Here is a 23,952-nt window from a genome sequence, read left to right as displayed (position 1 = left end):
GTGACAATTTATTGTAAACAGGATGAAATATATCACAATATCAATGGAAACAGCCAGTAGCAGGCAGCACGCACTCTGGCAAGCCAGTACAGATAATAATCCTTTGTTGTGTAGTAAATCTTTACAAAGGCTCTAAACACAGGATGATTGCCATTGTTTTAAAACAGCTCATAATGTTCTAACTTTGTGCCTGCTTAGACATCAGAAAACCAGATAACAGTACAGTGAGTCTTCATTTTGGTAATAAGAAATATTTCCAATAGCATAAAAGTATTTTTCTTTCCCTCAGTGATAAATTTTGTTTATCTGGGTCAATTACTGAACTGAACTGCTGTGCCTTTCTTAGTCGCTTCAGACATGTCCGACTCTTTGCGACCCCATGGACTGCAGCCTGCCAGGCTCCTCTGTCCATGGAATTCTCCAGGCAAGAATACTGGAGTGGGTTGCCATTTCTTCCTCTAGGGGATCTTCCTGATCCAGGGATGGAACCCACATCTCTTGCATTGGTAGGTGAATTCTTTACCATTGAGTCACCTGGGAAGCTCTGATAATCCACCTACTAACACTATCAAATCTCGATGTAACCAAAATTATCCTAGTATTGTAGTCGATCTCATATAAACACGGTGGAGGATGGGGTAGATTGGGTCTTCTAGTAAGCTCACTGCATCCCTAGTACATATGAGCTTTATTACCTATTATATCTTACAGGGTTTCTCTGTTAACTTACTTTCAAGGGCATTAAAAAGGGCATCGTTGCTGAAAACCTAAAGGTTGGGGTATATATAACAAGTTGACAGTCTCTGTAGCATTACTAGTTCATTACATTCAAATGCATGTTGGCTTCTAAATATAAGAAGGAGGGATTAACTCAGGAAATTAGATCTGAGTGGGTTAAATCAGGATTGCCCTTTATGCTCATCCATCTCTTTATAAAGAGTTGAAAAGCAAGCCATGGAGGCATCACAGGACTTCTAACAGAAGTTCCCACTTGTGTTAAGATATTTTGGTTGTTAATTTTCCTTCACAATGGTTGTGCTTCTGTGTCTGTGTATGTATATAGATTTATCTCTACAAATGGTTGCCTGCTCCTTTAAAAAAAAAAGGCGGGGGTGCTGCGGGGAGCTTCTCTCCTGGCTCAGATGGTAAAGAATCTTCCTGCAGTGCAGGAGACCCAAGCTCAGTCCCTGGGTCCAGTAGATCACCTGGAGAAGGAAATGGCAACCTGCTCCAGTATTCTTACCTGGAAAATTCCATCAATAGAGGATCCTAGTGGGCTGTAGTCCATGGGGTCTCAAAGAGTTGGACACAACTGAGTGACTAACATTAAAAAAAAAAACAAAAAAAATTACAGTCTTCACAATCTAAAGTCTGATGTTTAAACTGTCTAGTTTTTTTTTCCATCAAGGACTATTTTTTCTTTGGGGGTTTCTAATTGATTTTTTTCATATCTCTGCATTCAAGATTCCTATCTGTGTGTTTTCACTTCATTTTTTTTTTGTCCTTTTAATAAGTGTGTGATGTAAGGGGCAGAATTAACTAGAAAATGTCCCTGGGGGCTTACTCTGGGTTGCCTAGGCAGCAAGCTGGCTGGCTGTTTGCTGGAGTTGGGGTGGGGGGTGGGGTGGGACAGGAGCTTCTCTCCCAGGAGGCCCTGCACTGATCTGACTTCTCATGCAGACCCCTGGCTCTTGCCTCTCAGCAGAAGGACTCTCATTTGTATGGGCCCCATAGCTGGTGATCCTGATCAGTTCCTGCAAATAGCAGGCACCTAAATCCAGACTGCTTGGTGCCCAGGATGTTTTATGTACCTTCAGAGACCCCTTATTCTCCAACTTGCCCTGTGAGAAGTTGTGCTGAGATGGGGCGGAGGTTGTTAGTCAGAAATGTAGACCCGGGATGGCGTCCAGCAGGACAGTCACAACTCTCTAGGGTGATTGAAGGCTGGGGGACACATGCCTTCCCTTCTCTGCCGACCCTTGGCTTGCGTCTCCCCCGCTCCCCCCAACCCCACCACCCTTTCCCAGTAAGACTCTCCCTAATCCCTGCCAAGTGATGCTGTGAGTCCTCCTGACCATGCGGCAGCCACACAGGGGTCCATCTAGGGTGAGAGAGGTTATTCCTCACTTTATTTCTATGATTATTTTAAACATGTGCTTCTGTATGCCAAGTTGCTACAGTCGTTTCTGACTCTTTGCGACCCCATGGACTGTAGCCGCCAGGGTTCTCTGTGCATGGGATTCCCCAGGCAAGAACACTGGAGTGGGTTGCCATTTTCTCCTCCAGGGGATCTTCCCGACCCAGGGATCAAACCTCAGTCTCTTAGGTCTCTTGCATTGGAAGGCAGGTTCTTTACCATTAGCATCATCTGGGAAGCCCATTTTTAAAACATACATAAAGGTCTTTTCAGAAGGTTTCTTAATTGTTTCATTTCCATGGGAATGACGGAGTCTCATTATTGAGTTTCTTGTTATCTACCTTAGCATTCGCTTTCCTCACAGGTATTTAAATTTTAGTTTGCAGATTTACCTTTCTGAGAGAATGAACTGAGTTCCTTCCTTCCTTCCCTCCCGCCCCTTTTCTTTCCCTCCTTTTCTTTCCCTCTGCTTTTCTGTCGACAGCCCTTCCTTGTCTGATGGTTTCTGTCTTACCTCACATCCCTGTACTCTTTAAAAGCGAAGCCCAGTTTACATTCTTTGCCGACCACTTCTGATCTTTTTTCTTTGATGAGGCAAACAGGCAAGGAGGCTGTTCCCTCTAGAAAGATATCTTGAAAGAAAGCTATGCTTTCCCAAGTGTTAGGACTTTTGATTCTGCACCGCAGGGAAATAGTTTTACATAAACTTCGTTTCTCTGGCAAAACTTGTGATTGACCAACTAACTCTTGGCAAAAGTAACTGATTGGATGTCTAACCTTCATGGCTGGGTACAGAAAGTGTCCATGAGTTTCCGACAGAATCTTCCTAGATGATCTGACTTATGTGGGACTCTATGGTAACTGGATAGAGAACTTTTATCCATTTATTTGGGAGAGTGCTTGCGTGAATTTTCTTTTTATGGAATTTGTTTTCTTCATTTTCTGTTTTTGCCCTTAACCTCCTTGTATGTTTATTTTACTTGTTTATATCAGATTACGTATTTCTGTCCTTTATGTCTGAGCTGATGTTACTGAAGGTGATTTCTGCATATGAGTATCACTTTAATAAGTCCTTTCACAAGACATGCAGCTGAAAACTAATTTTTAGTCTTGAGCCAAATGCTACTTATACGCATCTTCATTCTATTTGTTTGTAATGCAGATTCTTAAATGTAGTGCTTTTATCTCCTGAATTGGTTTCTTTGAATTATTTCCAGGATAAGAAACTTTTTCTCCCTCTTGTCTTCTGGCCTGCATTTAAAATTAATGCTGTTTTATTATTTCCCTTCATGTTGTAGAGAAAGTTACCATTTTATTCGTTTTTTCTACTTTGCCATTTGTTCTCAATTTTATTTGAATTTGGTGATCTCAGGTGGCTTTGGCCTGCAACAGCTTGAAGCAGGGTTTCGATTGCTCCTAGAGATTGAGGTCAATCCTTGACACTGAGAGCACTGAAGCCACGCAGCTAGACCTCAAGGGACCAGTGGCCAGTGACAAGGCCCTGGCCCGTCAGCTATGTAGAAATGAATTTCCACAGAGAGATGGAAAGTAGTGAAAGAAGTGAAGTGTTTTAATAAACCCCCCTCCTAATGGAAGAGAAAGAATACTTGTGGATAGACACACGGGTGGTCTCAGAGAGAAAGTCGTGTCCTCATGGAGGTTTGAATCCCTTTTATGGGGCATTTATTCTGGGTTTCCTTTGGCCAGTCATCTTGCTTTGCCTGGTTCCGAGTCCATGTTTGCTGTGTATCAGGATCCTCCCGTATGTGTGCACACAGCTCTTAGCCAAGATGGATTCTAGTAAAGGGGCCTGTGGGTAGGTTGATATCACTTACTAAAATGTGATGTCCCCTCTCTTTTGATCTCCAAGGAGCCTTTCTGTGCATATGTAGTCAGGGAGTTCTCCTTGACTTCGAGAATGAGAAATATGTGGTCCCTATCTCTTACCTGGACAGGGCTCATCTCCTCACTTGCTCCTGCTATTTTAGAGTATCTGTCCACAGGGGAGAAACCAGCTGTTCACCCTGAGGCCCATCTAGCTCCTGCCTCATTGGTAGTGAGGAGTCTAACTTCCTATGTTTTTTTCCCTCAGCAAGTGGCTTACAAGGACATTATAGAAGTTGATTCATTCAAATCAGAGCACACCTATGGCACTGGGCCAAAAAGCAACATTTCTGTAATGACTGCTTGCTAAAGAGGGAGTTGAAGAGAAGGTGCTGGTTTCTTCCCCCCGCTTCTGTCCATGCAGCCCTCTTCTCACAGCCGCATCGGGTTTGCTCTGAGGTGACTGCGACTAGGGTTGCTTCCCTCACATATGTCAGGTACTAGGCATGTTCTCTAAGGGCTCTGTTGCGTTGCTGTTTTCACTTCCTGCACAGTGCTGTGTTATTCTTGGTCACCCTGCTAACTAAAGGGTTGCCTTTCCTTTCTACATTTTGTATAACACTGCTGAGGATCATATTAAAAAGTATTATAGTTTCCCTGGTGGCTCAAAGAATCTGCCTGCAATGCAGGAGACCCGGGTTCAATCCCTGGGTCAGGAAGATCTCCTGGAGAAGGAAATGCCAACCCACTCCAGTGTTCTTGCCTGGAAAATTCCATGGACAGAGGAGCCATGACTGAGCGACTAAACCACCAAAGTATTATAGAAGGTGTTATGTAAAAAGTACTGTACATGACTGTGCCAGAGGTGCTATAGTGGGTTCTTATCGCACGCCTATGGAAACAGCTCTTAGTTTACTTTGAACATACCTATCATCAGTACAGTCCCTATTTTTCTGAGTATCACTTTAAGCAACAAGAAAGCACTCCAGTGGCACACACTTTTTTGTTACTTAATCAGAGATACTGATAGTCAAAGAGATTTGCGGTGTTTTCTAGGACATCTGATTAAGCATCATCAAATACTAATAAAAATGACATCAAATGAATAAAAAAATGTCAATATTTGTATTATCTTGGGACAAAGGAAAAGCAAACAGGTTTGGAGTAAGACTGAGAGTATGGTTTACCCTCTAGAAGGGTAGAAATTTGTGCCCAGGTTGAGGGAAATCTGGAGAAAGATTATCTGCCTGTATTAATGTCTTCACCAAGTCTTAGAGCAGCCTTAGGTGTCAACCAGGGAAGCCGAAACTGTCAATCATGACCCCATGATGGTATGTATTAGCTTTACTGCCAAGGTCAGATAATTAGATTCAGGATGATGTAAGAGTTTCTGTAACCCCTTGAATATCATCATAAATGGCTGGTATGTGATGTAACTTTTAGATGGATGGGAGAAAAACATACCTCATCCTCCCACGGCAGGGCTATCATTCAGTTGTCTGAAGGAGGTGATATTTAATATGAAGAGCTTCAATTAAATTATAATCTGGTTGGTCACTCAAGCATCAAAGTCTGATTATTAGATTTTTTTAGTGTGTTTTGGAGGGAGGTGAGAAGGAGAAAGGGTGGCATTTGACATCTGAAGTTGGGAGGAGGGTGACTGGTAAATGATGCCACTGATTCGGTTGAGTAGTAGATACAAGAAGAGAAGGCTAGGGATCCAGATGGTGAATAGAATGCTTTCCAGTCTTGCTAACTTGATAGCATTGCTGAAGAAGGACATCCTTTCACTTCACTGGGATTGGGACAAAGCAAAGAAATGCACTGAGCTATTTTAATCACAGCTGTGGTGGATGTAGGCGTTTCTACATTGTAGGATTTGGAAAGTTCTTTTTTAAAAGCATGATTGACCTTGTTTAAGTTAAGGAGCTAGATCCTCATTAACTTGTGCCCATGTTTAGTTTGCCATATGATTCATACAATATTATTTTCTTATATCATTTTTGCTGTTTATCTAAAAAGAGTTTCTTTACCTGATGCAAAATAAGTGTGGGAGCAACGTGATGTTCAGAGCCAGTATTTGCTTAGGTATTCACTCTGAGCATATCTATGCTGACCATCTAATTTCTAGACTCTTTCAGAAATTTCTAGACCCTTCTAAACTACCCTTGCTATGGTGTTTCAGAATATACTGCTTTATATTACTGTTGTTGTTGTTCAGTCACTAAGTCATGTCTGATTCTTTGCGGCCCCATGGACTGCCACACACCAGGCTTCCCTGCCCTTCACTATCTCCCTGAGTTTGCTCAAACTAATGTCCATTGAGTTGGTAACACTGTCCAACCATCTCATCCTCTGTTGTACCCTTCTCTTCCTGCCTTTGATCTTTCCTAGCATCAGGGTCTTTTCCAATGAGTTGGCTCTTCACATCAGGTGGCCAAAGTATGTTACAGTATATACTATGCAATTAAAAATCTAGCTGCCTCAATAAAATCACTTGACTAAGTGGTTCCCATATTCCATTAGAGGAAATAAATTCAAATTCTTCCAGATGATAGGAAACAATTACAGTAAACTACAAGTATCTTTGCAGTGCCTTTCTTCATCACTGTTGTCAAAAGCATAATTTAGGTATTTAGCATAAGCATGGCACTGCTCTCAGTGTTACACATTTTTTTTCCTGAGCCTCCTCAGCTCTAGGATTCTGCATAAATTACACTTCTACATTTTACACCTTACTAATATGTCGTCATTAGCATAAAGCCAGGACTTTGTAGATTTGGCCACTAACCTCGGGACAAAGAGGTATAGGATATAAAAAAAATATAATCAATTTCTTTCCTTTCTGGAGGAAGACAGGGCAACTTTACTCGGAGCATCTTGGCATTAATAAGAAAATAAAGCCTAACTGTAGTTATATAGTTTACATATTTCTTAAATTCCCCTGATCACTGCTTTGGGATCATCCAGATGTTCTATGAGTTAATATTTTTGTTCGGTTTAATTACATTGAATTATTTTCTGAAATTAAAAGGGGCCGTTCATTGAATTCTCCAGCATTGCCTCCTTTGTTGACTGCTGGCAATTTTAAATTAAAATAATTTTTCTTTATAATTCCCATACTTAGGAAGTTTAGCATTGTCTACATCCTCCCTTGGGCAGAACTAAAGAGCATAACTTTTGTAATGTAGTACATCTTCCCTGAGATTACTTTTCTTAAAACAAGACAGTTGCTTTTTCTGCAGGCCGTTGCTTGAAAAATAGACTTAAATATATCTGCCAAAGCTTTGCCTGTATATTTGACTGATTTTTTAAAAAGTTGAAATATATCAGAAAGATCTCCTTTCCACCTTAGGAGCTTTGTCAGTCTTTAGACTTGGTAACATCTTAATCTTGGACTGGAATACAAACTTAGTTTTCTTTAATATTTTTTCTCTCCCAGAAAAAAATGAATATGGCCTTTTTAAATTCAACCTTCACCTTTGTGATCAGAAAAAGGAAATTTAATTATATTTCTACCTTTGCAATGTCTACTTCTCATCAATAAATTATTTTTCTATCAAGTAGAAACCCTGTTTCTCTCATGCTGTGACCTCCAACCTCTTCCATCCAAATAGCTTCCATTCATATGAGGCACAGGGGCCCTTTCCCTCTTCTATTAATACGTTGGCCTCGCTTACGTATATATTTTTACATTTTCTTCTGTAACTTTTTTGGATTTGCTTAGTGTTTATTGTCTTGTAGATACTATCTCCCATTCTTTTTTCTCTTTTGTTTACCTAGGCTGGAAATTGGCTTGCTTTCATTTCCTTCCTAGGATTTATTAGCATAGATGACACAACCCTGGAAGGTAACAGGAACAGTGTTAATGCTTTCTGTGTTTTTATTTGTGACTTTTTGTGGTTCCAGTTCCATTCAGTGAAAGTGACAAGGTGGTCAGAAAATCTTGGACAATATCCTGTCATAATAAAACAAAGTGGAATTTAAAGACAGTGGTAGTGAACCAGAGAATCAGATGCTGAAGACAATTTTAGTAATTGAGTCATTGACACATAAAACAATTTTAGTACAATAGATTATTCTTTCAGGAAACTTAGTGGGGGTAATAATCCAAGATGCAAGATGACTTCCCAGAACGCACGGTGTCATGGAAAGTGCTGTTAGCCTCCACTTGGGTTGTAGTTTCAGAGTTCAGAAAGAATCAGTAGAGGATAGAAAATTTTCACCTGCAGAAACAGGGATGAATCAGAGAGAAAAGGTGGGGGAGATGGAATTTAAAAATCTGAGTTTCAAAAGTTCTGTTTCTCTGAGACACAGCAGGGAATGCAGACAGTTTTGTGGATGATACTGGATGTTTTCAAATGCAGAAGAGACAGCATCATGTAGGGGAGTTTTCTTATGCTCAGTAAAATGAGAGGAGTTACTTGCTAAGATGGAGTTCAGATGGAGAGCCTCCATCTTGGATGATGTTTGCCTGGAGAAAAGTCAAAGAGAAACATGGAGCTTCCTGAGCAGTGGTGGTAACTCCATACCTGACCAAGTCACTCTCTTGCTTGAAACCTTGGATCAGAAATTTTTGACTAGCAAGGAAAACACAATGATTTTTCTTTCTTGGTTTGAGTTTATTTTGTGATTTGTCATGGAATGCAGTAGGAAAAATAGGGACAAATAAAATTGTGTCAATTAACTTCATTTTTTTTTTTTTTTTTTACTTTCTCCTAAGCTTAAATTACCTGGAGAAGGGAATGGCAACCCACTCCAGTATTCTTGCCTGGAGAACCTCAGGGACAGAGGGCCTGGTGGGCTGCTGTCTATGGGGTCGCACAGGGTCAGACATGACTGAAGTGACTTAGCAGCAGCAGCAAGCTTAGACTGGCGTCCCATTTAACTGTGAGAGCTCAGCACCTTCAATGTAGTCAGGAATACAGGGGGTTTTTTAAACTACCCTTGATATTCATCCCAAGTGCAATTTTGTACTAGTTGTAAATCAGGGAGGTGGTCAGGCCCCACTCCACCTAATTGCCTCCTTTTGTAGCATGCTTTGTCAGTTCTTGTCAGTTTCTCTACACCATTGTGCTTTCCTTTCTCCAGCACCTTTGGGTAAGGTGACTTCACCTAACCAGTGTCCCCTGCCTTTCGTGTGTCTCTCGTACTTAACTGAACTGTTTTCATCTTTCAAGACCTTGGCTTAAACTTGCCCTCCTTCATAAAGCTGTCTAAAATTGTATCTAGTCTCCTTCTCTCTGTCTCTTTGAATAGTAAATTCTGCTCAGTTCAGATCTTTGTTTTCATGTTTCTGCCTGCTTTCTTAGGTAGACTGTAATTTCTTGTGGAAAGAACCATATCTTCTATTTCTTTTATGTCCACTCACCATTGTTTAGTATGAGGCATGCATTAAGGATTAGTAAATGTTTGGAGATTGTATTATAACTGGTGTTTTATTTTCATATGATGACTCCAGTAATTAGTATTTAAAATATGTACATTCCTTAATATTTGTCTTTTATTGTGCTACTGCAGATAATGGTTGTTATAATAAAATATTTCTGGTGTTCTAGGTCCTATTAATATACTTTGTTAATTTAAAATATTTTTAATTTACATTTTCTTTTTTTTTTTTTTAATTTTCATGGTCTATATGTGGTTGTTCGCCCCCCAGTCATGACTCTTAAGAATGTCATGGTAACCTGTCAGAGAATTCTTGGTTTGAGGTGTTTTTACCTCCCATCTCTGAAATTTTGCTTCATTATGATATGCTCCTTCAGTCTTTTTTTTTTTTCCAGCAGTTTATCCCTGATAATAAAATTTTGCCTGCTGTGCCCTGAAATTTTACCATTCCTTTTTCTATAGGCCATATAAGATCTGATACATTTAGCATAAGGAAATGCACTGAGAATGTTACCTGTTATTCCTTTCCTTTCTAACTTACTCATTAATTATTAGTAATGCCATAGATCGTGTAATGTCTTCTCTTTCGGCTGCACTGGGACTCCCCTGAGGCATGTGGGGGCTTTGCTAGTTGAGGCACATGAACTTAGTTGCCCCATGGCATCTGAGATCTTAGTTCCCCAACCAGGGATTGAACCCACATCCCCTGCATTGGAAGGCAGATTCCACTGGACAACCAGGGAAGTCCTAGATCTTGTAATTTGGTTGTTATTGGGAAGTGGTCATTTGCATGACTCCTTGCAGCCAAGAAGCTTTTGATGAGATAAAAAAGTACCAAAGAAACATTTAAGTTGAATAATAAATTCATCACAAAATAACTTCAAAATGTATTTCTTATTTATTGCAAAAGAACCAAATGTATTACGAAGCTATACAGAACATAAAATACATCTTTGTGTTTATTTTAGGACTCAAACATTTTAAGTCCAGTGCAAGATGGAACAAAGAAACCTCAGATTGACAGCAATAAGAGCAACAACTATCGGATTGTAAAGGAGGTCAGCAACTAGTTTTATGTGGGTTTATTTTTGCATGGCAAAAGAGTTTTGCCTGTTGATTATATTTAATATTGTATTTTCTATGGTTAATGATTTTCTTCTTGTTTGGAAAGATTTTGATTAGGCTCAGTAAACTCTGCGTCCAGAACAAAAAGTGTCGCAATCAACATCAACGATTATTGAAAAATATGGGAGCCCATTCGGTGGTGTTGGATCTGCTGCAGATACCCTATGAAAAGGTGAGTTTTTAGGTTCTGTTTTCCTTTTTTAATTTTGAGGCAATTTCAGTATAGCAAAGTTGCAATTAATATTTTCCCCAAACCCTTTGCAAGTAAGTTGCCAACCTGATGCCCTACTTCCCCTGGGTCCTTTAGTGTGTATTCCCTATGAACATCACCCCATAATACCCTTCCAGATTGAGAAAGAACATGGCACTCTGCTGCCATCTCATCCTCACGAGCCATTCACATGCTACCATCATCCTAATCACGTCCTGTTTGACAAAAAGATCCACTTCAGAAACAGGTGCTGTTTGGTGTCATGTCCATTTAAACCTCCTCATGCTGGACCTCTCATGACCTGGACACTTTTGAAGACAGACCAGCCGTTCTGAAGACTGCCTCTTAATTTGGATCATCTGACTTTGCCTCATGATTCAATTCAGTTATGCATCTTTGGCAGGAACGTTACAGGAGTAACAATTAAGGTTTTCCCACCGCTTCCTATCAGACAGCGTGCAATTTTGATTTGCCTCATGACCGGTGATGTTTACTTGGGTCACTTGATAAAGATGGTGTCTGCCAGAATTCTCACTGTGAGCCGCTCAGTTTTCCTCTGTAATAAATATTTTGTGGCACAATTCTTTGAAACTAAGTAACTATTCCATTTTTGATCAAAATTTCTTTTTTTTTAATCTTTTAAGTAATTTTTTTAACCTTTTAAGTAATTTTTTTTAATTGGAAGACAGTAGCTTTACAATGTTGTGTTGATTTTTGCTGTATCAGCTATAAGTATACACATATCCCCTCCTGTTTGAGCTTCCTTCCCCATGTATCCCATCCCGTAGGTCATCACAGAACACTGAGCTGAGCTCCCTGTGCTATACCGCAGCTTCCGTTAGCTGTCTATTGTTATTAAACCTTTGATTGATTGATTGATTGATTTTAGTATGGACTCATGGATGCTCATTTCATGTAATAGGTTATATTAGGTTTCCATCATTATTTATTTTGATTGTCCCAAATTGGGGTTAGTTGCCTGTCCTCTAACATGGCCTCATCAGTCTTCGAGTGATTCATCACTTAATTGCACATTAAAATGTTCCAGGCTCACCTTGCATTTTTCTTGTTCCACCTGGAATTAGCTATTTCTTCATGAAGCTCCAGATCCATTTGGGGGAGAATGGTATTTGGGAGAAAAATTCTGAGAACTTAATGTACTTATTTCTGTGGAGTTTTGCTTCTTCAGGTCCTCTAAGTAGACAGATCTAGAGAATATATGTGTGTGTGAATATAATTACTCACTTATTAATATACTGTTTATAACTCATCTTCCACCATCACTGCTCCCTTTTCTTCCTAATGAATGCCCTCTGCACTTCACTTAGGCTCTGACCTCCGTCTGCGAGTAGATGCCTTGTTTATCTCTCTTGGAAACCAACCATGCCAGGCCATATACCCTTCCCACTTGGACTTTTCACTTCTCTTATTGAATTGCCCCCTGTCTGACTTAGTTGCATTTTAATATGTATAAGGTGGTATAATTCGAACTATGTTAGAGAATACAGTAAAAGAATTATTGAAAAGCAGCCAAATGTATTAACTTCTAAGTATTTATAATACAAATTATTATATCTTTGATATTGTAACACAGGCATATGGCATGTAATGAAGTCCCTTTTTCTAAAAATATAACTATAGTGTTGAGTGTTTTACTACTACTTTATGTTTGTGGGTTTTCTATTTTATTATTATATTTTTATTGAAATATTACTCATTTACAATATTATATTAGTTTCAGGTGTCCAGCAGAGTGATTTGAAATATTTTTATAATCACAAAATGATGTCAACATACAAAGTTATTACAATATTATTGGCTATATTCCCTATGCTGTACATTACAACCTTTGTTTATTTTATAACTAGTCTATTTTATAAGTGAAAGTCTGTAACTCTTAATCTTCCCCACCTATTCATCCGCTCATCCCACTCCACTCTGGCAACCATCAGTTTGTTCTCTGTGTCTATAAATCTGTTTCTGTTTTGTTTGCTTGTTTATTTTCTCTTTTAGACTCCACATATAGGTGAACTCATGTAGTGTTTGTCTTTCTCTGATTTATTTCAGTTACATAATACCCTCAAGGTTCATCAGTGTTGTCACACATGACAAGATTCTGTTCTTTTTCGGCTATGTATTATTCCATTGTGTGTATATCTATCTGTCTGTATGTGTGTGTGTATATACATATATATATATATATCACATCTTCTTGACCCATTCATGGAGACTTAGTTTGCTTTTGTATCTTGACCATTGTAAACAATGCTCCATGTAAACAATATGGGTCCATGTAAACAATATGGGTGCATACATCTTTTTGAATTAGTGTTTTTGTTTTCTTCAGAAAAATACTCAAAGTGGAACTGCTGGATCATATGATAGTTCTATTTTTAATTTTTGAGGAAACTTTATACTGTTTCTATAGTGGCTATACCAATTTATGTCTCCATTAACAGTGCACAAGGGTTCTCCTTTCTCTAAATTTTCACCAACACTTGTTACTGTTTTTAATCATAGTCTTTCTAACAGGTGTGAGTTGATACCTCACTGTGGTTTTGATTTGCACTTCCTTGATAACTGGACCTCCCTGGTGGTTCAGCTGGTAAAGAATCCCCCTTCAGTGCAGGAGACATGGGTTTGATCTCTGGGTTGGGAAGATTCCCTGGAGAAGGGAATGACTACCCACTCCAATATTCTGGCCTGGAGAATTCCATGGACTGTATAGTCCATGGAGTCACAGAGAGTCAGACACAACTGAGTGACTTTCACTTTCACTTCCTTGATAGTTAGTGATGTTGAGCATCTTTTCATGTGTTTGATAGCCATCTGTGTGTCTTCTTTGGAAAAAAATGTCTGTTCAGTGCCTCTGCCCATTTCTTTCTTTCTTTTTTTTTTTTTTGATGTTGAGGTGTATGAGTTTTTGCGTATTAACCCCTTGTTAGATACATCATTTGCAAATATCCTGTCCCATTCAGTATTTTGCTTTTTTTGTTTTGTTGATAGTTTCCTTTGCTGTGCCAAAACTTTTTAATTTGATTAGGTCCCATTTGTTTATTTTTGCTTTTATTTCCCTTGCCTGAAGAGACATCCAAAAAATATTGCTGAGACCAATGTCAAAAAGTATACAGCCTGTATTTTCTTCTAGGATTTTTATAGATTTCAGGTCTTAGATTTAAGTCTTGAATCCATTTGGAGTCTGTTTTTGTATATGGTATAAGATAGTAGATTCTTTTGCATGTAGCTGTCCAATTTCACCAACACTAAGAAGTTCTCTTTCCCCCAAGGTTTATTTTTGTCTTCTTTTTCATTCTTTCCTGATACATTTTATCCAGTTTCTTCATCAGCCTAGAATATCTAAACCAAGTGATTTTTAACTTGCATCACCTAAAATTTGAATAAAAGGTTGAAGAATTTTCCTACACATCACTGAAAAGCACATGCAATGTGGTGTCGTCTCTCTCAGAGCTCATTCCTAGGTTAATTGGCCACATGTTTTGGGGTTCATCTCTGGGCTGTCTCTTCTGCTCCATTGATATATGTGTCTGTTTTTGTGCCACCATCATACTGTTTGAATCACTGTAGTATTGTAGTATAGTTTAAAATCAGGAAGCATGGTATGTCCAGCTTTGCTCTTCTTTCTCAAGATTGTTTTGGATATTAAGGGTCTTTTGTGGTTCCATATAAATCTTAGAATTATTTCTGTGAAAAACGCCACTGGGGTTTGCTCAGTTTTAATAACTAGATTGTTCATAAACAAGCAAAAAAAAAGCTTAAGGTGACAGCTTTAAAGAAATACCAATTCTAGTAGAATTGTCCCTGCCATTCTTCTGTACTGCCTGGCTTTTCTGTGTGAATTGAGTGTTCTGTAGCTGAAGTTGCTTTGATGTTTTTTCACTATGCCTGGACTACAAACATAAAAGAAAATACTAGTATATTTTGAAATAAAAACTTCCTATTTTCAAGATGGGAATGGAGTTTTTGGACATAATTATTAGTCTAGTTAGTTCATCCCTATTTTAAATATGAGGAAATGAGTCTATTAATGATCTTAGGCTGTTGGTTTAGTTATATATGGCATAAAATTTAGACTCTCAGATTAGGAAAAAAGAAAACAATAAAACATTGAATTATTTTAATATAAACTGTGACTCAAAACATTAATCCATTTTGTGTATCTGACACTGACCACATGACCTAGCCTAAAAAACTTTTTAGATTGTTTCAGTGATATTTTAAAAGATAACTTTTAAGAAGAAAACTTTGCATTCTTTGTGAGTTTTGAAACTCAAGTTTCTTATTGAAATTCTTATTAGCAATGAAGTACTTTATCATAGGACTTTGGGAAAGGACAGTGAATAAGGAAACAACTTAAGAGTATGTGTGCTAAGAAAGAGGAGACAAAGAGCATGGGGGAAGAGGAGGGCAGAAAGCAAAGAGATAAAGGAAAAGGATAAGATGGAAAAAAGAGGCAAAGTAAGTAGCGAAAGAAGCAGGCACAGAGAAAGGGAGAGTGGAGAATAGAGGGAATGTCAGAAATACTGGGTTGGCCAGAGTTTGTTCGAGATTATCATAAGCCACTATGCAACAACCTGAATGAACTTTTTGACCAACTCAAATATGTTTATTTACAGAGTGGGGAAGAGAGGGCAGGTGAGTGGAGAGAAGACAGTGGGGGCAAATCAGCGGGATAAGGGAATGAGAGCAGGAGAGAAGGAGCAGAAGGAGCCAGAGGAGGAGGGATAAATGCCTGGAGAAGAAAGGGAGGAGCTGGAGAAACAGGGGGATAGAGATGATACAGAATGAGGAAAAACAGAAAGCAGAAGGATCAGGAAGCTCCAGGTACACTGAAACACTGGAAGAAGGTAAATCAAAGAGAGGGAAGGAAAGAGAGAGATTGGAGGATGCAAGGCAGAGGGAACAGAACTGGGGAGAGTGAGGAGGCCAGAGAGAAAGGAACAGGGGGACAGAGGAGGTGTGGGGACAGATGCAGGGGACAAGGGGCAGCTTTGTACAGCGATGGGAAATTGTAGTGGACAAGTAGGAAGATTGGGGAGAATGAGAAGTGGACTGTGAAACAAAAAGGGGAGCAGAACAGATAATAGAATGAAGATGAGGGGAGAGACATCTGCAAAATGGGGGAGAGGTGTAGACACAGAAAAGAGACCATAAAACAGTGAAGAAAACAGGAAAAAAAATGCATGTGTAAAAAAACATATTCTTTGATAGTATTTTTGCTCTGTGTGTTTCTCTGTATCACGTCCTACTTTTTAACTTCCAGAATGATGAGAAGATGAACGAAGTAATGAATCTGGCTCACACATTCCTGCAGAATTTCTGTCGGGGGAATCCACAGAATCAAGTTCTCCTCCATAAACATCTGAATTTGTTCTTAACCCCTGGTGTAAGTATTTGAGTGACTTCTAATACTTATAGTATTTATGTAAAGTGTCCATGTCATTTCTTATAGCAACATTAATGGATAGAATTTTATTCATCTTTGTGCATGTGAGCGTGCTAAGTCACTTCAGTTGTGTCCAACTCTTTGCGACCCCATGGGCTGTAGTCCGCCAGGCTCCTCTGTCCATGGAATTCTCGAGACAAGAATACTATAGTGGGTTGCGATGCCCTCCTCTAGGGGATTTTCCCTACCCAGGGATTGAACCCGTATCTCTTAAGTTTCCTGCATCGGTGGACAGGTTTGTTGTCACTGGTGCCACCTGGGAGGCCCCATATTCATCTTCGTCACCTCATTTTATTCCTTGTAGGGGCTTCTCCTTAAAGTGAGTATCTTTCCATTAAGGGAACATTTAAAGAAACTTGAAAAATCACACATATCTTACCTGCAGATGGCAACTTCATTTTTATGTACACAGTTAGGAAAAAGACAAGGTACAGCAAAGACTAAGTGTGATGCCACGAGTAAGTAAATATGAAAAACTCGAAGGTGGAGTTACCTCTGCTCTGTAAAACGTGTCAGCGAATACTAAGGAAGAGCCATGTTTGAATCGTACATGATTAATCTCAAGAATACTGTTGCCAACATGAGGACCTTTATAATAAGCTCCCTTTTCCAAGTAAATTCCTTTGTGAGCTCAGTCTTTTTATTGTTATTTTTTAAATGCTGAATAATCTCATTGCATTTTGTGGAAGAGAAAACTCACTACAATTTTGCATGAAATAGAAAACTGATCACAAGCCGGGTAATATGGTCTAAGTATTATTGTAAAATAGAAAACTGATCTTGTCAGAATTACAAGGGCACATTCCTCTGTGTGTAGCTCCTTGAAGCAGAAACCATGCGGCACATCTTCATGAACAATTACCATCTGTGCAATGAAATTAGTGAGAGAGTTGTCCAGCACTTCGTGCACTGCATTGAGACACACGGCCGCCACGTGGAGTACCTGAGGTTTCTGCAGACAATTGTCAAAGCAGATGGTAAATACGTGAAGAAATGCCAGGATATGGTAATGACCGAGGTATGTTCGCAGTTTGCATTTTACCAGCTTCACATAAACATTATGCTCAACTACGTGTTTTCTGTTAATTTTGAGTGAAAAAAATCCCCCAACAACATAGGTTTGGAAAATAATTTGAGTACAACTCTTAAGCATCAATGTATTTTGCTTAGGTCTAGGGAAGTGACATATCATAAGGTGATGTTATAATTTTCTAGGAGTTTATTTTTCTTTTTGAGCCTTAATAAATTTGTGTATTTTAAATAGTGGGTAAAATCCTATGAAATGTTATAGATTATTTAAAAGGAAAGTCATTAAATTTTATATTTCTAAGTTTCAAAATATAACAAAAATAGATTAAACTCTGCTTTTCGAGTGCCTTTATTACTGTGTTCCTGTAATCATAAAATGGATGTTCTTTGCTACTATTTACAGAGGGCTTTGAAGGAAATGAAATTAATAGAAATTATCTGTCAGTGATTTTTTTACATTTGAAAGTTTAGCTTTCCAGAGTCAGTTAAAAATTTAAGAAAAGCAAATGGATGATGTACTCCATTTATTTTGCCCTCTTCATTATGATATTTCTCACTGAGCCAGATTTATACAGTGAATGAGTTACTTAATAGGAACCAAGTGATACTTTGGAGAATGCATGTGTGTGTGCTCTAAGTCACTACAGTTGTGTCCGACTCTTTGCAACCCTATGGACTGTAGGCTGCCAGGTTCCTAGCAGGATAGATCCATGCTATTCTCAAGGCAAGAATGCTGGAGTGGCTTGCGATGCCCTCCTCCAGGGGATCTTCCTGACTCAGCATTGAACCCATATCTCTATGTCTCCTGCATTGGCAGGCGGGTTCTTTACCACTAGCACCACCTCGGAAGCCCACTTTGGAGAATACTTTGAGCCTATGTGGGTAGATCATTGCTCTGTGACCTAATGGTTTTCTAAAGGCCTGGATGGATTAAAGCAGCTTTCAACCATCTACAAACAGTTACCTAGTGGATTATATTGATCTGGGGGAATTTTCATAATTATACACTTTAAATTTGGGATGGGAGTAATTTCTGTATTGTTACAATGGGAGTCCCTCTTGCCCCACAGAAATTTCAAAGTTAATTCAGTGTAAAGTCCTAAATTTTTAATGTAAATTATTGTTATTAAACATTTAAGGAGCATTTTTAATTTGTAAAATTTACCTATCTGTATTTGCATTCATAATAGTTCTCCTTTGCCTAGAAATGTGGCAATTAATTAGATTTTGGAAAATCATCATGGGAAGAATTAAAATGGGAAAGCAGCAAATAGTTAAGCGAGTCCAATGGTATTTACTAGGTGATGTGTTTCTATATGTAAAGAAATATTTATAATTTTATGTTAATATATACATTTTTGACACTAATACATTCTCTTTCAACAGAACTTTCAGTGTAAGCCAGTTAATTGTCTTATCAATTTAAGTATGTTATCAATTCAAATAAAATAGAGAAAAAATTATGTAATCTGTGTTACCTTCCAAAATATTTCCCACTGGGGGTAGAAAATTGGTACTAGAATAGACAAAAAGAATTGAGGCCAGCGCAGGTCCTGACCTGTCTGTGGTTTGGGGTTGCTATCTGCCTCATAAAGCAAAGTAGAGGGTTTGTCTCCTGGGAAGACAAAAGTTGTCTTCTCTGCAGAAGCCTCTTACATAACTAGCCTGGGCATCTTCCAGGAACAGGAGGGCGAGAATTGAGACTTCATGAGGCTGGGTTTTCAGTTGAGGGAGAGAGAGAAGATAGCAGTGATAGTCTGGAGTTCTGAGTCTACCTCCAGAACTCATCACTGTTAACTCAGCCTGGGCTTCACAGCAAAGTGGATTCCTTAATAAAATACTACTGTTTCCCCCCCAAATAGACAATAAGACATTATGGTGATTTAGCAATAAAATTACATCCTGCTGGAAACTCCACTATAGTTTGTTATACAAACAAAACAGGAAGGAAAATTTATTTCCTAGAAGCCCCTACTTACTCATTCTTTGTCTCTCCCTCTCTCTTTTTTTAAGCTTGTATTTTTCTTTTTATTTTTCTGCTTTTACCTCCATCCCCTACTGATATCCACAACAAATGGAATCTGCAAATTCTTGTAGAGTTACATTTGGTTATGTGTACTTGCTTACTTATTCCATCACTATTGAAGGGGATGGGGATATTTTAATTCATAGTAAAATGAGACTTAGGAGATTTCTCATACTTGGCAATGGCATCTACCATTTGAAGTTAAAGAAAGTAACTTTACTGGAATATTTTGCAGGTTTAATTTCAGTGGCTAACTCATTGAACAGCTTCCAATCATCTGTGTCATTTATTCTCAATGCCATGTAACTCTCCCATATCTCCTCAACTGGTTTTGATGACTTTCATAATTAATCACTTCACACATGAATACAATCTTTTTGCCATCCTGCTTTTGTATAGTTCTACGTTTGCAATGTTATCTCTGTTTTTACAAAGATATGCGTGTGTTTCCATATAGACCAAGTCTTTAGAAATAACTGCAAAGATGAACATTTGGACTGCTATATAGACTCTCTTATTATCATTTCAGTTGATAAATGGGGGTGAAGATGTGCTGATATTTTACAATGATAGAGCATCATTTCCCATCCTTCTCCATATGATGTGTTCAGAGAGAGACCGAGGGGATGAGAGTGGCCCCTTAGCCTACCACATCACCCTCGTGGAGTTGCTGGCAGCATGCACAGAGGGGAAGAACGTCTACACTGAAATCAAGTGCAATTCCCTTCTGCCCCTGGACGACATAGTGAGGGTGGTGACCCATGATGACTGCATCCCTGAGGTAAGCCTGGCAAAAGCTTAGCAGCTATAGAATTGTTTTCAGTTTCTAGTAAGTGCCAGAAGCCCTCCTATGGTTATTTATAATGAAATAACACACTTAGTCACAGAATAGTACCTAGGTATATAATTAGGGATTTGAAAATCATTAAAACTTACTTTTTTGTTCTACAAGGGACTATGAAAGTTGATAGACCTTTTAAGAGTATAGCCACTGTTAGTTTTCTAGAAATTCCACTATAGAAATTTCTAGGTATGGTATTGTGATCAGACTTAAACATTTACTTGTAACTTCTAGTATGTTTTGAGCATAAAACAGATCTTCATAAATAATGCACAGTCATCCGTAGAGGCTAGAATGGTGCTGCAGGACCACTATTAGGTTCTCTAGGTTTACCTTTGCTTTATGGAATAGATGGTTTCTTGGAAACATGGACACATATTTTGCTTTATTCATACATCGTCTTTTACCCTCCATCCTAGTTTGGTGTGACAGGCAGGGAAAAAACTCATTAGAGACTGGTTGTCTGCCAGATGCATTAATGAAACTTCCAGGAATGTACATGACAATAATTTCTTTTTTTCTACTGTTCTAGTGTATTGTTGCAAAGTTTATAAATGTGTGATATGCTAAATCCAAACATTTTAAATCACAGTAACTTTAAAAGATACCAGGTTAGGTTCATTTTCCTATTTCCAAATAGTCCTGCATAGTGATGGACTTGAAAGTATATTTTTTATGAAATTTTTTAGGATTGCTAACACCTCAAACCAAGAGTACTTCATGCCTTGATTGTTTTGAAGTAAGGTAGCAAAGAAAGGAAGCATAGTGTTGTGATTAAATTGTGGGTTCTGTCTTTCTTTGAAGTCCTGATTCTGGCCAGTCAGTTCTCTCTGCCGTAGCACTCTAACCTCTCATACTCACCTGCTTCACCCCTCTTCATCCTTTAGATCCTGATTCAAGTATTACTTCTTCAAAGAAGACCCTCCTGGCTTCTAGTGTTAGAGCCTATAAGAGTCTACAATTTGAAATTTGACATTTGAATTTTATTGATTAACAAATGTCATTCTTTACCAAGATTATAAGCTCAGTGAGAGTAACAGCTGGGTCTGTTTATAGTTACCATTATATTCTCTGAGCCTGGACCTACGTTTAATAAATATGTTTTGAGTGAATGAGTGAATGGGTTGAAGAATGAGTCAGAATCTTGGATCGGTTACTTTCTACCTGTGTGACTGATTCCAGCAGGTTACTTAACCTTTCTCATTGTCAGTTTACACAATTTTGAGTATAATAACTATAGTCTATATCTGGTAGAATTGCTGGGGAATTAAATTAAGATAAATTAAATTAGGATATTGCAGGATATGCTGGAGATTCTGACGCCTCCTTACCCTGTAATGTAGCCTTGACACAGGCACCCTGTGGTTGAAGGTTTTAGACCTCAGTCAAGTATTGATAACTTCTAAGGCCATAAAAGCTGGCCTTGTATTCCTGTTGGTTCTAACTTGGATTCTATGAATCCTCTGAAACTGTTTACCTGATTTTTTTATATATGTGATTTTTACTGGGGAGATTTATAGCCTTCATCACATTTTCATAAAGAGAAAGAGGAAAGACGAGGTGAGAGAAAAAAGAGAAAAGAAAAGAAAAGAATAAAAACTATTGTCCTATGCACTTTAGTAATGGTATATGTTGGTGAGACTCATCCCAGTCTCTTATGAAGAGTTTTGCTAAATCTGGAAAAAAAACTTTAATACGTCTTAAAATAATATCATTTTTTTGTAAACTGTGAGCCTGCTTCTTCTCAGAAATAGCAGTTTAATTGTTTTTGAATGGCAGTATAGTATTAGTCAACATATTTAAGTGTCGTATTAGATCTCTCTTGGTTGCAATGGACAGAAACCTAATTTAGACTCATTTAAATTTTAAAGGGGAATATTATATATTGGCTCCAGTATTTGGAAATTTGAAGGATGGTTGTTCAGATGAGTCAAGAGGTTCAAGCAGTGTCAGAGTGCCATCTGTCTCTTGTTCCCTTTTCCTTTGTGGTTTTGCCTCAATTCCCTTTTTTTTTCTGAGCAAAAAATAAATAAATAAATAAATAAAATAATTTTCCTCTACACACCCGGAGAAGAGGCTTTTTGGAGTTCAGGTTTACCTTGTTCCATTTGACAATGAGAGAGAGGAAGAGAGAGAGAGAGGATGAATATGAATGAATGAATGACAGAGATAGAGAAGGGAAAAGGAGGTGGGGAGATGCGAGAGAGTAGAGGGAAGGAGAGAGAGAAAGGGACATTTGTCTCAAATATGTCATGTAAACTTGGTTTACATGAAGTTCACATTTTCACACCAATCACTGGGCCTGGGGGAACAGAGTACTAAGTCATGTGTTTACCCTGGGTCAGGGGATGAAATATCTTGGTAAAAGAAAGGAGATAGGCATGCTCTCTGGGTAGACACAAATCATACTATAATTTACTATAGGAAATAAGAGTTTTATTTAACCGTTCCTAATAGATATTTGAAAATGGAGAATGTAGAAAAAACTAAAAGAAAAAACTTACTTTCTTTTATATTTGAAACTTGGCACAGGTTAAAATTGCTTATGTGAATTTTGTTAATCACTGTTACGTGGACACAGAAGTGGAAATGAAAGAAATCTACACAAGTAACCACATTTGGAAATTATTTGAGAACTTCTTGGTGGATATGGCAAGGGTAAGTTATGCTTTGACCATTAAATGCTGCTTCGTGTTTAGTAAGGTTGTTGATGTAGCTTTTGACTAAACAGTATCAAGCAGCTATTAATAGATGAAAACTTAAAATTAAACCCGCTATGTTTGGATGTCATCCTTTACATTCAAAAAGTTGTGACTGAGTTTCACAAGACTGTGCGTGAGATTTAATGAGTTAATGTACACAAAATGCCAGTACAGTGTATATGGCAACAAGGTGTTCATTTTCGTTTTTACTGCTGATTATATTGGTCTACTGGTAAACAGAATTTTAGTAGCCATCTTACATTGGTTAGAGAAGATATTTGGCAGAGATCAATATATTCAGCCTCATGTCAATTACAAACTGTAGGTGGAAGGAATCTCACAAGATCTTGACTGTGGCTTTCAGGCAGGTAGGTACTTGACCATACTGTTTGGGACCTAACACTGCCCACTGTTGCCTATGAGAGTGTGTTCCAGTAATTGAATCATCTGGTGTTTTTACTCATGTCAGCCAAAATGCAGTCTGCTTTTTACTTTGAGTCCATTTTCTCATGTTTGGCTTTTTTTTGAGGGTTGGGAAGGACACAGGTAGCTGGTTGGCATTTTCTGGATATTGTCTAGCATATGTTTTTGTTCTGTTAATATTGACTGAATGAATGAAGAAAGGAAGGAAGGAATTTTTGATAGCACTTAATTTTAGTTAGTATATTTTGTGCCCCTTTTAAGCATACTGAATTATCAAAATGTCCAAACTCTATTATTTTAGGTTTTTCTTTTTCTTTTTTTTTTTTTTACAGGGGGCTGGGGACCTTCTTCAGTTTCTCCTTTAAAATTATGGGACGTACTGTTCAATTAAGGGTTTCACTAATAGAAGATAATGTATAGCTAACTCCTTAGACCTGTTATGACTTACGGTGGCCTGTCCCAGTCCTTTGGCTTCCTACATTCCTGTAGTTTACATGGGTCTCACTAAGATGTACTGAAGATGTAGTGAAGGAGGGGGAATAATGAAGTCCACATGGATGGATGCTGATTTTATCCATTATCTCACTGCCTCCTTACAGTTCTTTCTGGAAGGAGGAAGGACAGAGGGGTTATAATGAAACAACTGCAGACCCAGACACCCAGGACCAATCTTAGATAATAGAATAAATCACATATTCTAGTCCAGGCACTCTTCTGTTTAGTCAGGGTTAGCAGGTGGAATGTATTCATTTCGACTTTGGTGTGGGGGAGTATGCTTGAGC

At 38.4% G+C, this 23,952-nt stretch overlaps 1 protein-coding gene across 2 annotated transcripts in view; it reads left to right on the top strand.

Annotated features, from left to right (window-relative positions):
• The window catches only part of ITPR2 (inositol 1,4,5-trisphosphate receptor type 2), a 584,772-nt gene that overhangs the window by 254,407 nt on the left and 306,413 nt on the right, over positions 1–23,952 (top strand). For both annotated transcript variants that reach the window (XM_005902445.3, XM_070371231.1), the window contains 6 exons: positions 10,318–10,407; positions 10,521–10,646; positions 15,967–16,089; positions 16,967–17,167; positions 19,734–19,985; positions 22,578–22,703. In XM_005902445.3, the coding sequence (XP_005902507.2) occupies positions 10,318–10,407; positions 10,521–10,646; positions 15,967–16,089; positions 16,967–17,167; positions 19,734–19,985; positions 22,578–22,703 (918 nt within the window). The remainder of the gene's footprint in view (positions 1–10,317; positions 10,408–10,520; positions 10,647–15,966; positions 16,090–16,966; positions 17,168–19,733; positions 19,986–22,577; positions 22,704–23,952) is intronic.

This window comes from Bos mutus, chromosome 5, assembly GCF_027580195.1.
Source record: "Bos mutus isolate GX-2022 chromosome 5, NWIPB_WYAK_1.1, whole genome shotgun sequence".
Lineage (NCBI taxonomy): Eukaryota > Metazoa > Chordata > Mammalia > Artiodactyla > Bovidae > Bos > Bos mutus.
Note: the sequence above shows the minus strand (reverse complement) of the source record. Positions and strands in the feature narration are given on the sequence as shown.